The 15,932-nt window shown below is 47.4% G+C and overlaps 1 protein-coding gene across 3 annotated transcripts; it reads left to right on the top strand.

Moving 5' to 3' along the window:
- Nucleotides 1-908: 908 nt before the first annotated feature.
- Nucleotides 909-15,558, top strand: WNT5A (Wnt family member 5A). Of its 3 annotated transcripts, none has more exons than XM_051627848.1 (5): nucleotides 909-1,205; nucleotides 4,603-4,736; nucleotides 5,872-6,137; nucleotides 10,858-11,150; nucleotides 12,699-15,558. In XM_051627848.1, exons 1-5 carry the CDS (start codon nucleotides 1,200-1,202, stop codon nucleotides 13,155-13,157), a joined length of 1,158 nt encoding a protein of 385 aa, XP_051483808.1. In that variant the 5' UTR covers nucleotides 909-1,199; the 3' UTR covers nucleotides 13,158-15,558. The 3 variants fall into 3 exon arrangements, with proteins under 3 accessions (XP_051483808.1, XP_051483807.1, XP_051483809.1); XM_051627847.1 differs by lacking the exon at nucleotides 909-1,205 and adding an exon at nucleotides 2,081-2,217; XM_051627849.1 differs by lacking the exon at nucleotides 909-1,205 and adding an exon at nucleotides 4,002-4,179.
- Nucleotides 15,559-15,932: the final 374 nt, after the last annotated feature.

Below are 15,932 nucleotides of genomic sequence, written 5' to 3' on the forward strand. Positions count from 1 at the left end.
GCCGTACAGCTTTAAAATCCAGCCCAGGCTGCAATAGGTTGGCTCCGGGCGCATGCGCTGCGGAGAAAGTTTTTCAGCCGCCGTTGGCTCTTCAACTTTTTTTTCTTTTTTCCTTTTTTTTTTTTTTTTTTTTTTAAAACAGTTTAAAGCAGCGGGGTGAAGAGGAGCGAGGGAGAGACAAGGGGGTAGCCGGGCCGGGTTCAGGAGGCAGGGGGCTGAGCCCCGAGGAGGAAGGGTCGGTTGCAGCGCGACGCCGTCTGCTCTGGCTCGCCCTCCCGCGCGTAACTTGCTCCCCGGCGCTGGGTGCCTTTGCCAGCGATGGATTGGGGGAGCAGCAGCTCCTGAAGCCCCGGACTTCTCCCCTCCCCCTCCCCCTACTCGTCTTGCAGGATCAGTCGCCCCGTAAGACAGACACACGCGCGCACGAGCCCCCCCGCCCCGTCCCCCCTTGTTCCGAAACTTCTTTTTCTGTTGGTGTTTTTGGTTTTTTTGGCTTTTTCTTCTCTGTGTAAAATGGAGGGAGCCAGCCCCAGGATGGCTCTTCAGCCGCGGACGCCCGGCTCCGCACCGCCTAGCCTTTAAGCAAGTGAAGGGGAGCACGCAGGGGGGAGCCGTGTGCCCGCTCGGCTCCATTCGTTCCCCCCTTGCCCGGTCCGCGCCGAGCCGCGGAAAGGGCCGCGCCGGCGGCCCGAGTGCTGCCGGGGGCCGGGTGGGAGCGCGGGGAGCCCGCGGCGGCACCACCTGGGCTGGTGGGACGGATCGTCGCCCGCGGCGCTTTCGCTGCCGCTTGTGAAGATTTTTATTTGCTTCCGCACAATCACGCCCACGGGCGCTGTGTGCGTGTGTTGGGTTGGCTTTTTTTTTTTCCCCCTTTTTTTTTTTTTTTTTTTTGCCTCCTTCTTCTTCTGGTGGTGGAAAGCCCTAATTGCTGCGATTGCTGATGGACCTTGGAAAGAAGGCTGCACTGGTGCCCCACTCCGCAGTCGGACACGATCAGCCCGCGCCGGACAGAGCGGCTGCTCGCCCGCCGCCCCCCGCCAGCTCCGCGGGCCCCCGCGCTCCCCCGGCAGCCGCCGTCGTCCGCTGCTTGCGAGGATACCGCCCGGCTGCCGCGATCCAGGATTTTACTTTCGCCTCGCCCTTTCCCCTCCTGCTCTGCTTGGATTACTTGGCTGCTCTCGCTCGGTGATCCCGCGGCAATGGAGGTGAGTCGGTACGGGGGGCTCCGCACCGCGGGGGGCTGCCGCCGTGGGCGCGCAGGGTGGGCACCTCCTTGGCGGGGGGCGGCCCTGCGCGGGCGCGGGTCTCGGCCAGGGGGGCGGCCCTCTTCTGCCCTGGCTGTCGCCGTGCGCTCCCACATCTCCGCTCTCATACTCTGCGGAGAGCGCTACTCCCCGCTTGGAAAAAGCGCCTTTATTTTATTTTTTTTTCCTTCTATTTTTAAATTTCCCCCCCGAAGAAAAGCAGCCAGCCGCGGGGACACTTGCTGGGCTCGCTCTGCCCGCCGCGTCCCCAGTGCATCTTTCTGGCAGCGGCTCCTAACGCGAGTTTAAAGACATCTTTCCAAACTTCCCAAACTTTCCCGAGAAGGATCGCTATGGAGGAGCTCTACGTCGGCGCTAATGGTGGCCTGTACCTTTAAGGAGAGCTGGCTGGGGGCCAGCGGAGGACCCGGAGTCAGCCCCCCCCGCCTCTCCTTTTTAATTTTATTCAGTTTCTGGAGATTATCACTCTGCATCTCCAGAGGGTCCCGCCTGGGTCAGAATGGAGGACCGCAGCTCCTTGGGGTCCCCTTGGCGCGGCGAGGACTCCATGTTGGAAAGGCTGTTGGCTTTTTGTTGTTTGTTTGTTTTTAATTGTCAATTGTATGCTAAATCGGTTGCACTCGGAGGGTCACGGAGAGTTCAGTTGGGCCGAGAAACGAGAGTCTTCCCCGGCCGGAGCGGGCGCGGAGGGAAGGACGGAGGTGCGCCCGAAACCCCTCTGCAAAACCCCCCCTCCGCCCCTACGGTAGGAGGGAGCTGGGCTGGGGACCCAGTGAGAGCCTTCCCCTGCAAACGTGAAACCTGGTCTCGCCCGCCCCAGATGGATGTGAAACCGCAGCGAGGAGTAGGGGGCGGCCGGGGGGTTCCCCGCGGAGCCGCTGCGCCTCCCGCGGAGACCGCCGCGGTTTACAACTCCCCCGGAGCCGGAGCTCTGGATGCCGCCTTGCCGCAGGTAGTGCTCCCAGAAAACCAGATGCCTTCGCATGCTTTCCAGACACCCCGTGTAAAACAGGATCACAGGCCATCCCGCGGCTGCAGGATCTGTAAAAGTCTCCCTTTTCATCTCGGCAAAGAGCGCGGGCTCCGCATGGGGTGCATTAAATACCAAAAACCAATCTCCGCGGCCCTACAAAGTTGAGAATGGTGCCTCACACTCCTGATAGGCAATGCTGGCGGCGAGTCTTTTTTTTTTTTTTTGTGGGCTTTTTTCTGTTTTGTTTTGTTTTTGATAGCAGCTTGTCAGCTGCTGCGTGCAGAAGGGACGGGCTGGAGAAGCTGGGCCCCCGCCCGCACCCCCGGGCGCAGGTGCCTCCTCCCGCCTCGCCACGCAGCGCCGTGTCAGGACTAGGAGGGCGATAACAGCGATGTTGAGGACCTGGAGGTGCCGTCGCGGGGCAGCAGCCGCCTGTCCCCGTCGCCTCCCGGGTCTGCGGCGGCCGAGGCCGCCCCCTGTCGGGAGCGACGCGGCGGAGCGCCCGGGGGCCGCGCCGGGACTCGGGGGCTCTGGCCCGATGCTCCGGCGCGGTGACGGCCCGGCCAGGCCCTTTGAACGGGGCAGAGGGGCTTTGGCTCCGCCGTCTGGGTCTTGCGGCGGGGGTGTCGCCCGTCTCCCCTCCGTGCTCCAGCTCACTCCGCGCCTGGCGGGCCCCGGCCGCCCGCCCCGCCAAGGCAGCTCGGTGTGCAGCGGGCTGGCTGCTGGGCCGGGCAGCTGCACGTCTGCTGAGGTCCCTCTTGGGCACCGGCGTCTTCAAACTCTTCAGGGCTCGGGCAGTTCCGTGACACATTATTTATGATTATGATTATGGTTATGATTATTATAGTTGTTATTAATTTAAGCACTAGCTGATGAAAGAGAAAACCTCAAGACGCTGGCTTTTGGTTGTCGCAGCGACCTCCTCGCACACCTTGTTTCGCCTCGTCCCTTGCTTGATATGCTCACGGCTTTCGCATCTTTCCCGGGATTTATCCCATCTAAAAGAGACGAGCTCTTTCTGCTGCGGGAGGCCGGCCCCCATTCACCCATCCCCAGCAGGGAGGAAATGGGGGGGCTCCCCCCGGGCGGGGGAGGTATTTACCCCGCAGCAGGAGGCCGGGGGCGAGGGGAGGCTGCAGCCCCGGCGCGGTGGCGGGGAGCGGCGCGTCCCCCCGCACGCCCACGCTGCCGCGGTCCCCGCCTGTGTCTGGGCAGGTTTCGTGTCAGCCCGACTTCCCGCCGCCGCGCTGCGATCCGTCCTCTACTCCCGACCCTTCGCAAACAGAAATAAATTAGAATTAAGAGCACCTTCAATTCAGCATTAAGGGCTTTTTGAGAATGAGTAGGGAGCCCCCAAGTGTCGGAATGTCTTTTTTTTTCTTTTTTTTTCCTCCCCTTCCGAGGGGAGGGGAAATAGAAAACCGTGAATGGCACTGGATAGCGAGTTAAAGAGTCCCGTGTGAGGACGCAGATGGTGATCGCGGGACCTGTCGGGGGGAGCGTTTGACTTGCAAGACGGCAGCCTGGTTGTTGCAGGGGCCGTGTCGGGACGCGGAGCCGCTCCTTGTCGCTCCTGATACCTCCCCAGGCCGGTACCGACCCCGGCGGGGCCCGGGGGCTGCTGTCGGGGCTGTCACCGCGGTGCCGGCGCAGAACTCGGGGCTGCTGCGGCGATCGCGGAGAGCGGGCGGCGGCGCAGCACGGAGGCTGCGGGAGATGGTTTAGGGGGCAGCGGGGAGCGTCTTCCCTGACCGGCCGGGAAAGGCGAGAACCGGCTGCATCGTCCCCGGGTGGGAGCCGCCGGGCCCCCCTCCGGCACCGACCCCCTCGTGGCACCGGCCTCCAACCCCTTCCCGCTCGCTGTGCAAACCTGAAGGCGCCTTTAGGCAGCCGGGAGCGTTTCGTGTCCACGATGCTGGCTCTGGAGTGGGAAGCGATGCGGTAATGCCCGGCCCAGGGCCCGCGGGTCGCCTGTAGCCCCAGGGCAGCGGAGATGGCCGGGCGGGGTGTGGGGGTGGAGTCCCCCGTGTCCGGAGCAGCGGTGCCGTGCGGTCCTGCCCCGTCCCGGTGGGGAGCGGCGCGGCCGGGGCAGACGGGCCGGGCGGGCGCGGGTGGGTGCTGCGGCCGCCCCGGGAAGGCGGTGTCCGGGGAGGGGTTGGGGTGGGGGGTGCGTGGGTGGGTTCTGCCCGGTGGAGCGGGAGCCGCGACGTGCCTGCGTCTGGCACCAAAGCCTCGGCGGGGAGAAGGGCAGACGAGTCAGAGTCAAGTTAAAAGGGGCCCGGGTACTTCCGTTTTTTAAACCTGAATGCTCGAAAACGGTCTGAGAAGCAATAAACAATCTGATCCTTTTTCTCCCCCCTCTAGAAATCCACTACAGTATTAATCCAAGGAGGTGCTTTGGGGACAGTTGGCAGTACAATGGCTTCTCAGTACCTCATAGTGGCTCTCGCCGTTTTCTCCTCTTTTACCCAGGTTGTAATAGAAGCCAGCTCGTGGTGGTAAGCATCTTGTATGACTTGATTTTAAAAGGGGGTGTCAAGATTTGCCTGATTAAATGTCTCTTTACTTCATATGTACTTTGTTTCTGAGGGAGTGCCGCATGGACGAGACAGCAGGGGAATAATGGTTTAGTTGTAATAGGTTATGTTGTACAACGAACGGGTCTCTCAAAGTGTGTGCACCATCTCGTGTTGTAAAATTCAGGTTTTAGAATGCTGTAAAGTAGATTATCCGTGGATTTGATCATCCTTAAATTACTAGAATTGCCTTTTTTAAAAGAGTCTTTTCAACTCCCTGCCTTAGAAATTTTGCATATATGAGAGAAAACTGATTTACAAGTAAAAACTTTCCTTAAACTTTTCTTCAACTTAAATGTTTATAATTTTTATGAAGAAGTACATTTAACTTTCTCTGGCAAATTACCTGTGTCTGTATAGTGTGCAATGTTGGGAGTTCTTGAAATAGGTGTATCTCTGCTGTTTCAAGTGATCTTTTTTCAGATTAATGTCCATTTTAATTGAAATGTAACATGTGAAGAGCACTTTAAGAATGAAGAAAACAAAGTTGATTTTGTTTACAGTGAATATACTTGTCTCTGTGTTTTTGCATGTAGTTTGGGACAAGCTAGAAGTAGTCTGTAGCAAGTTTCTAACCTCTGTCTTCTTAAAGGTTTCCCTATTTGTTTAGGTTAGAACAGATTGAAAAATCCAGACTTAAATTTCAAATGTGTGTTAAAATAAATCGGGGTTTGGGAGGCTTTTTTGTTGGTGGTGGGGTTTTTGTGTGGTTTTTTGTGTTTTTTTTTTCCCTGGCCTTTCAGTTGTTTGGAGCTTCTGTTATTTTTACTATGTCCATTTCAGTTGGTAAAGGACTGCCTAGATGCAAGTCTTCAAGTCTGTGTCTGGCTTCAGTCTCTATTGTATCGTGATAACCACATGGATGGGAACTAATAACGTTCAGTGGTGTCTTTTAAATATTTAAGTGGTTTTTTCTCACCTGATAGCAAAACCAGGAGTTGTATACTCATGTATATAAGATACAGTTCTGTTTGGAATGTACAGAATTATTTTTTTTTTGTGCGTGTGTGTGTTAAATGGTGTCTTGCTTTATTAATCTGAATCTTTCTTTATGCAGGTCTTTAGGGATGAACCCTATGAACCCCATGAACCCTGTTCAGATGTCAGAGGTGTATATAATAGGAGCCCAGCCACTATGTAGCCAGCTAGCAGGGCTTTCCCAAGGACAGAAGAAACTCTGCCAATTGTATCAGGACCATATGCAGTTCATTGGAGAGGGTGCAAAGACGGGCATTAAGGAGTGCCAGTATCAGTTCAGACATAGAAGATGGAATTGCAGCACTGTGGACAACAACTCTGTTTTTGGCAGAGTCATGCAGATAGGTAGGAAGCAACATCTTTGTGATTAAAGTGTTGTCTAAGGATATGTATGGCACATACTGTTCTGCACTTGAAACTCTTGCCAGGTTCTTACTGAGTACTGTATACAATCGAGTGTTTTTAAAAGTTGGCAAAGGAGTTGAATTATTTTTAGCTGGAGGTGATTTCCCACCACTGTCCAGCCATGTGTCTTGGAAAACAAATTAGGAATATATATTTGCATATGGGACCAGAGGAGAAAGGATTATACGACCATGAAATTTTAGAAAACCTGAGACAAAAAATGAAAGCAACCTAAGAGAATTAAAACCAGCAGCATCATGTAAAATTACAGATGTCCACGTCTAGTTCCAAAGTTAGCGGCTGCATAATAAATTGCTTTTGGTCTGGAGGTTAACTGAAAATTGCTGCTCTATTAGTGTTTAAAGGCAACTCCTTCTTGCTTATTTTCAAATATGGTGACTTTTTTCTCTTTTTGAGAAAGGTGGATTTATATTAAAGATAATGTAGCCGGGTAATTTGTATAAAATGAGTTCTATCATCAGGACACAATGTGTGTTTGTAACTCACCTTTAATGTAATCACATCACTGGTAAGAGAGACAGAATCCTGTTTAACATCGTATCACAATTGGGTGGGCACCCAACCCTTTGCCTATCAGATCCTCTTTGAAATGTCCTTCTCTAGTGCTCACATGCTATCTGCTTTTCCTGTCATTTAAAGACCTCGTTGTATTTTAAAGTCCTTGGCAAAATTTTAACCAATGCTGCAGCATGTTATAAACCTTCCTCTGACTTTCCCAAGCTAGATTGCTGATTCTGTGTGAGCAGCTGAAAAATGCCTCTTTTTCTGGATGACATTTGTGATCTTTTATGTAGTGATCAGTACACTGATGATCTCAGCAGTGCTTTTTAGTTGGTGATGTAAAGCTGTTGCCTAAGTGTTTTTCTGTCCTGCTTTAAAAAAAAGGCAACTTTAAAATCAGACTCAAGCTAGGTTTATCTGTAAATGGGCTAGCTCTAGTTAAGGTAGAAGGAATAAATCAATTCACTTTTGGTCTCAATTTTGATAAAAGAAGTTTTTATTTGGACATTGCCAGACAGATAGAAAAAAAATCTATTGCATAGAAGTACCTAATTGGAACAGCTGATTTCAGATAAACAACCTTCCCTAGGCTTTTTTCAATCACAGTATTAACCCCCCATAGAGTTTGTTTTCTTTACCCTGCCTGAGCAAAAGTCTGAAAGCACATGGAACATGAAAGAAAACTTTTTCTGTACACCTTTCTGTTCTATTAATCTAGTAAATGTCAGAAAAATAATCTGTGTAAAATTTGGGCCTTCATCCTTCAGCCCTTATTTATTACCTAAGCAAGTGAAAATTAGCTCAAGAGGACTGTTGGTGTGAAGGATTGGGCCCCTGAACTGTGGTGTCTGTCTCTGGAATAGATGGTTCTGCCCTCCCCAAGTATGACAGGTCTATTTAAAGGTAGTTTCTTTCAAGTTTATAAAATAACTTTGCCGCACCCTTCTGCTGAATATGACTGCATTAGTTGATGTCTACACAGCAATTCATCATGTAATTAAGCCACTTATTCTAATTGCAGATGGAAGCAAGGTTAATAGCCATATTCAAGAGTTAAAGAGCCTAACGAGTGTATTCACTGAGGACGAGAAAGGTGTTGTGGGGAGCAGTTGTATTAGTTCATGCTGACCTTTGGTAATGACCAGTTCCTCTGAGGGAAAGAAAAAATGGGTACTTTTAGAGCTCAGTTCTGTTTTACTTAATTTTGCTATACCCTGGCTTGTTGGGGTCTGTTGGATACTCCTTACTGTCACTGACAGGAGAAGATGGTAGTCAGAGTCAGAATGCACCTAGTTTGGGAGGATTTTGTCATCTGCGCTCAGAGGAGAGCCCAGGCCAAACGCTGACTGGCAGCACACTAATTACCCCAGTGTATAAATGGACAGGATTTATCTTGCAAAGTTAGCTAAAGCTGTACAAATAAACCTAGCATTGGGTTTGGAAACTTGCTCTGTGGCTTATATTTTAGGGCTTTTGTTCTTTGCTGCTCTTGGTTGCTGCTGGTTGCTGGGTCAGGCCATGGTCCTTGCGGCCTTCACCGCCTTGCGCCATCTCCTGGCTTTGTGGCCAGCCTGGGGCTAACTGGTCTTGGGCTTTCCAACAGCCAAAAGTGCTAACATAAAATAAAATAACTGGATCCTCCCCCAAAAGCTCAGTGTAGTTGGGATCCAGTTTATTCATGCCTGCTGTTGAATACTTTAAAAATACAAGACAAAGAACATTTTGTATCTTATGGTCAGGTATAAAAAAAATTGTTCTGTTCTTGCAGACTTTTTCATATCAAGTGTAAGGCTCAGCTCCTTACTATGTGGGTGGCTTCCTACAGTGTATGTATATTGAACAGTTCCATTTCTGTGTTTTATATATATGGGCGAGAGGGGACTCGAACGTGTTTGGAATGTGTGTTTCCTTGCCATGGCTACAATAGAGGGAAGGCTGGACTGTGGGAAAAGACAGATATGTTTGACAGTGAAGGAAACCAAAGTTGTGCCTAAAGACTTAAAAAAAAAATAATTCAGAGTAACTCATCCATGTGGAACCATCACTCTTAATGTGTTCCTGGGGTCGATGACTTGAGGCAGTGTTGGCTTGCAACCTGCAAGGACTTGAAATCAGCTTCAGCAGCTGATGCTACTTTATTATTTGCCTAAATGTTCAACAAGGAGGGAACCTGAGAGGCCACTCTCCTTTCTGTACCCCAGCTTTTCCTTCTCCTTCCCACTAAGAGCAAGTTCTTTAAAATATGCTCCAGGATAATAATGAAAGCTAGTAAAAAAAAGGCAACTTTATGAGTTTAAATCCTGCAATAAACGGTATAGTTAACCATGTAAAAGCATGAGCTAACTAAACACAAAAAAGAATAAAATGGAACGGAAGAGGCGAGTCCTGTGGTCCGAAGCAGACCACGTTTCTTTCCTCTCAATCTAGTGGAAATTTTACTTAAGGAATTAATCCAAAAATGTATGTTACAGATCAAATGGGAACATTAAAATCTCTGTTAGGCTCCCCCACTATAGTTTTCAGTAAACGCAAAGAGTAAGTGAGCACATAAAGCCAAATCTTTTTTAACTGAGAAGCCTACTCCTGTAACCCTTTATGCCCGTAATTCTTGTAAGTATTTCCATGAGCAGGTGTCTGTGAAAACAGACCATTTTAACTAAGAGAGCAAAGTGCTTCTTGTCCTCCTTAGATGTGGTCTTTCCCAACATAGGAGTTTTGATTTTTCCCATTGAAAGCCAGCATCTCTTACTAAATTAATCCCGTGGGTGACAGCTGTTATACTAACAAAGCTACTCTGAGCATGGTGTCATCTTGATGTTAAATATGGACCAGACTGCAAAATATTTATGTTCCAGAAGTGCTCAAAAGCTCCTATTAGATTTGACCTGTTAAGGTAGGTCTTGTACAAAGAGTTTCTGCATCAAAAATTTGCTGCATGAACACATATGACGTGTCCAAATGCAGCCTTTTAAAACCGTGATTTTACAAAGGCCCGTGCTGTTTCCTAACTTCATCAATTGGTTGGACTGAAGATGAGGAATTAAGCTTAACTCATATAAATTGAAAATAATAATAATAAATACAGTCATTCAGGGATTCTTTCTTGGAAAAGACCCAGTGAGATCCTGTTTCTTAAGATGAAAAAGCAAACTTCTGTCAGGCTCTCTGGTACAAGTTTTTTTTGTTTGTTTGCTTCGCTTTTGTGTTCTTTGTTTCAAAGCTTTTCTAGTTGTAGTCAGGACTTGTAGCATCCTTGGAAAAGCAATAGGGGAAGTCAGGGTCTAAGTAAAGGTGCGATTAGATACTGACAAGAGGAGGGTATGTGGCCATATTTTGTGTTGTGGGTACTGTAAGTTTTCTTCCAAAAGTTTGAAACTCGAGGTTTTCAATTTCCTTTTAAGGGCACCAGATGTAGGAGAAAACCTTCAAGGCCTCCTTGTGCCAAGGGTTTTTTCTTCCCTGTAATTTGTAAAGATGATTGTCCATGGACTCACTTGCCATATTCACATGAACTGAAGTGGTGGATTCTAAACAGCACAGGTTGTTGTTAGTTTTAAATAGCCTCCTGCAGAAGTGCCTGCCTTATTCTTAGGGTGAAAAGTTGTGTGCAATTCTGCTGCACATTTCTTTTGGTAACAGGAGGCTTTGTAAAAAACTATGACTTTAAATAAATTGGAACAAGTGGATGAAGTGCATAAATCATGTTTGAGAAGTAGTAATTTAAGAACCAGACTATAAAAAGTTGTGTTTAAGATCTCTTTTTTTTTTTTTTCTGAAAGACAGGGATTCTCTTTCCTTTTCTGCCCCTCCCACACAAGCATGATCGCTTCGGCCTTGCTGGCATCATGCTCTGGCCCCGAGTCACCTCCTCCCCACTCCCTCGACCAAGTTTTCACCATCATGAATGCGAAGCGACTCCTGCTTTTCACAAACACCACGTGTGCACTGGTTGGATTGGTTATGCTCGGGTTTTCTTGGAGTGAAACATTTAGAGAATCATGGTTCAGGGTTGCTCTACCTTTTAATAGGCTGATTAATTTTGGTGGCTCCTGGCAAGCCTTTGCCTCCCCCGGCTCATTGGTGGGCAGGGAGTGGTGTGGGTGGGCTCTCCCCTAACACGCGTTATCTTTCCGTGCAGGCAGCCGGGAGACGGCGTTCACCTACGCGGTGAGTGCGGCCGGGGTGGTCAACGCCATGAGCCGTGCCTGCCGGGAGGGCGAACTCTCCTCCTGCGGCTGCAGCCGGGCGGCACGGCCCAAGGACTTACCCCGGGACTGGCTTTGGGGTGGCTGTGGGGATAACATCGATTATGGATATCGCTTCGCCAAGGAATTTGTTGATGCACGGGAGCGTGAGAGAGTTTACCAGAGAGGCTCCTACGAGAGCGCCCGCATCTTGATGAACCTGCACAACAACGAGGCTGGGAGGAGAGTAAGTAGTCCCCATCCTTCCTTTTGGGGGAAGGACATGCCTCAGTGGGGCATGGGGCAGCGCTGGGTGGTGACCAGCCACTAAGGCTTGGCTCTGTTTTGTTGTCCAAAGCAATAAAATAGCAAATACAGGGTGTAGGTGGGGAAAGAGGATATGAAATTTGTCTTGCTCCTGGTTGTCAGACAGCCTTACCATTTTCCCCTCTCGGGACCAAAGTGTGTTGTGTCATCCTCCATATTGTTTTGTTAAAAGTACTCAGCTTGCTGTGGATTTTCTGCAGGACAGAATTTTACTAGTTTGTATTTTCAACCAGAACAGTGTGTATTGGAGGGGAAAGGGAAGTGCTGGGCTTCCCAGTCTGGAATTGTGCTGCAGGATTGTTCTGACTCTTTTTTTCCCTACTTCAAGAGGATGTGAAAAGCTCCTCCATATTATTAGCAAACATGGTCTTCTGTGGTTAAATACGTCTTTATGGTTTCTTTAATCTTGAAAATGCCTTAAATGAATGGGTGTAAACTTTTTGGTTTTTTTAATAGTCTGAATACGAAGAGCCAAAATCATTATTTTCCTAGAGCTTGAAGTGCCAGAAATAGTCGGCTGGAGACTTTACACTTGTGTTCTAAGGTGAAGAAGGATGAAAGATAATTGAAAATTAATAGTATTTAAATGTGAGAGGAGGGTGTCTGAAAGCAATGGACAGGCCAATTTACTATTAGCAAGAAGAAAAATGACATTTTCACAGTTGCTTATGGAGATTGGAGCAGTTTTTTCCTTCCTCAGCCTCATCTTTGCAATGCCATTTGGCAGCATTAAGACTTTCTGTAACTGCTGGTTGGAAGTTGTCTACAGTATCATCTAATGTGTCAGACCCCAGGATTTTTGGGACAGTGTCAACATGGACTCTCATTTCTATTTGTACAGGGCAATTGACTGGTATTTCCCTGCCAAAGCTTTGTAAAGAGGATATTGCTATGTAGCTCTGTCTCCCACCCATAGGTGTTTGGGGGTTTCTTCTTGGATGAAGTCTCTCTTGCAGAGCAGGGTTTAGGATAGGAGGAGGATGCAAAGCCAAGACCAGACAATCAGCTGCAGCTGAGCCAGGAGCAAGAGGAATCTTAACTCTTTCCCTAATTGCAGCCTCAAGCAGAGATCAATAGAGAGAGTAACTCAGATAGAAAATAAAGGGATGTTTTACATTTCTCAATGAAACAGCAAAATCCTTTCCTGGCTCGAGAGTGAATTCCTCAAATCTGAATGCAGCCTGACTGATGCTGCTGTCTGGGCTGTGTGTGAGCCATCATGGCTGTCTCTGCGGTGGGGAGAGGCTGTGCTCCCTTCTCCTCTGGAAAACGGGGGTGCTGGGGATGCACGCGTGTCTGCTTGCTCTTCTTTCCCAGTGTGTTGCAGGAGGGAGCAGGATGCTAAGGCAAATACCATGGAGGGGCAAGTGGGAATGTGACAGAGGGCAGGAACTGAGGGGAAGAAATGCTTTCACAACCATGCTAATCTTTCATCATCCTTTTTGCTTGCTCTCCCTGGCTTCTCCAGACTGTGTACAACCTGGCTGATGTGGCTTGCAAGTGCCATGGCGTCTCTGGTTCCTGTAGCCTGAAGACCTGTTGGCTGCAGCTTGCCGATTTCCGCAAGGTGGGCGATGCCCTGAAGGAGAAATACGATAGCGCTGCCGCCATGAAACTCAACAGCCGGGGCAAGCTGGTGCAAGTGAACAGCCGCTTCAATCCACCCACCAACCACGACCTGGTCTACATCGATCCCAGCCCTGACTACTGCGTGCGCAACGAGAGCACCGGGTCCCTGGGCACCCAGGGCCGCCTTTGCAATAAGACCTCGGAGGGCATGGATGGCTGTGAACTCATGTGCTGTGGCCGGGGCTACGACCAGTTCAAGACGGTGCAGCGGGAGCGCTGCCACTGCAAGTTCCACTGGTGCTGCTACGTGAAATGCAAGTTGTGCACAGAGATTGTGGACCAATTTGTGTGCAAGTAGGGGACGGATGAGGTGGGAGGAACTGCAGCTGCCTGCCAGCAAGGGGTGCAGGGCCCCTCTCCCTTTCCATAGGACTATCTTCACTTTATTTATAGAGTCCAACGAGTTGTCGTCTTCTTAAACGGGGAAAAAAAAAAAAAAAGGGGGGGTAGGGAAAGGAAAAAGAAAAAAAAAAAAGAAAAAAAAAAGAAAAATATAAAGGTTGCAAAGAGAAGTGCCTGGAAACCCTCTCTGCGTCCATCCCAGAACTGTGTGCGGCCTGTATTTTTGGCAATAATGGAGGAGAACCTGAGAATATTTATTTTACAAAGTAAAAAAATAAAAAAAATTGAATTTTCTTAAAAACAATAGAGTAGTTTGAGGGGAAAATCCGACATATCCTAATTTAGACCCGTGGGACCTAATACATGTGCAGTAGGCAGAGCAACCATGTAATGTGCTTGGGATGTTAGAACAATCCTTATGTATGTCAGGAACACACAGGCTTGTCCATGACTTTTAGTTTCAGACACTAGAAGTTACCAGAATAGGGTATCTAAAGCTGTTCAGAACATGTAGGGCTCTGTAAATAAGGGGTGGTATATTCATCACAAGGTGCAGTGTCAGTTGCATATCTGAACGTGCTTGTTTAAGTACGTGATGCCATTGGAGGGTAAAGAGCAAAGGATCGTAAAGGCTTTAACCACGCTATTCCTGAGCGTCTGCCTCCAGAAACTAACAAGACCCTAAAAAAGATTTTAAAAAACCCTGCCTTTACAAATAGTAAGTATGTTATTCAAAGCAGAATTTGGCCTTATCAGCTAATTGTGATGTTCAAGTGTCTCATCTTACTGAGCAGTACTTCACTACTGCTGAGTGTGGAGAGCAGCTGAGGGGCAGGTTGTGGGGAGCCCTGTGCTGGGTGGAGAGGAGCTGCCTGCGTGCAAACAGTTTCAGTCTCCCAGCCTGGAAAGCCCAGAGAAAATACAATTCCCCAAATTTGAAAATGCCTTAAAAATGGTGTAATAGCTGGCTGTCTTTCAAAACACAGCTTGACAAATAAGTCCTCTAATTTTATGTGAGAAAATAAATCATTAGATATCCGCTCTTGGAATGATTGTTTTTTATTTTTTTCACAGATTTTGGGAACGCTTTCACTCAAGGAGACAATAGTTTCTTATTTTAATAATGTTGACTGGCTATTATAGTTCAATGAAATGTTGCAGCAATACCAAATTTATCATCCTATGTCTTTAATACACATGCTTTAGATAATATATTGCAGATATACACTACAACTGTTCAGACTATACTCGAGCAGTTACATATATATGAGAGAACTGTGGTCTGCTGGTGTCTGGTATTTCAGAGCTTTTTGTACATATATATTTTAATGATTTAAGGAATCATAAAGCTTCTAAATTACAGGAGCAGTTCATTCCCCATTTTCTTTTTCACATCTCTTCAGGTTTTTAGATTGATTCTAACCTTTTGATTTTTTTAAAAAATTATTTTTTAAAAAGCTTTTATAATTCAAAAGTTTTAAGGAAAATTACAAAGAAATAAGCCTCTTCCCAGCTTTAGGACTTTTTTGGGAGGTTGTTAGAGGCAGCACCATGCACTTGAATTGATACTGTTCTGGAGATCACTTCTATTCCACTCTCTCATTAAGGGCATTATTGATTATTGCTGAAAAGAGATACCTTCTGACTCTAAAATGTGCTGCATGTAGCCCTTGTGTTTCAGTTTCTGAAATGGATATTGCTATTTGTTGAACAATCTGTGTTCCCCCCAGTGCTGTGCATTTACAGTGGTTCAGATGCCTCTTTCCAACACAGTTCCATCCACCAAGTTCAAGAAAATGGTTTTGCAAACACCACGTGAGGAAAAAAAAGTAAATCACTTCAGCCTAGTTGTACTAAAGCCTTAATCTTTCACAAGCCTTTAAGCTGTATCATTAAGTTCATCTTGATCATGTATCAGCTTCTTGAATGGCGCTTTATTGCTCTTAATTTATTGTACAAGGACATATTTACCCCTCATCTTCAGATGTTTGCAAAGAATATCTTTAAAGTAAGATAAATAAACAAAGCACTAATTAATTGGTTATGTCACTTTGGTTTTTATTGTACAAAAACCGTGATAATTTTTTTCATTTGCTAAATCACCTCTTGTTCCTTTTTAGTGACTTGTCTGAGCAGAACTGAATCTCACGATCCTAGCTATTAAAACAGTATTTAATGTAAAATATTTTACTTGTCATTCAGATATGTAAATCTTCTATGTCCTTTCCTCTATTCTGTACATTTAATGTACATATTTCTGTCTTGTGTGATTTGTATATTTCACTGGTTTAAAAAAAAAAAAAGGATTATGCCATAATGGAAGATAGACTGTAAAAATAAAACTTTGGTTGTATATTGGGAAGTGGTTTTAATTATCTTTCAGAGGAGGGTTTGTTAAAACAATGAACAGAGTTGATTTTTAAATTTACTACGTGGTAAAGCAGGGAAGTGATTGTTTGCCAAACATACAAAGTACATCTTGAAGTTTTATTTCTATATTAAGAAGGCGTACAGATGCAACTACTTCTTAAATAGAAGGGGAAAAAAAAAAAACGACAAATCCCATCTTGAATCCCTGTGACTGTGAACTAGAAGGCATTTCAGATGGACAATGGATATGGACCTGGGTTAATCTTATTTGTACGCATACGACTTCCAGGGCTGCTCGTAGTGATTCTGGGACAGTGGGGCCTGATCCTGTGAACAGCTTCCTCCAGTAATCCCAGTGATG

This window comes from Apus apus, chromosome 9, assembly GCF_020740795.1.
Source record: "Apus apus isolate bApuApu2 chromosome 9, bApuApu2.pri.cur, whole genome shotgun sequence".
Taxonomy (NCBI): domain Eukaryota; kingdom Metazoa; phylum Chordata; class Aves; order Apodiformes; family Apodidae; genus Apus; species Apus apus.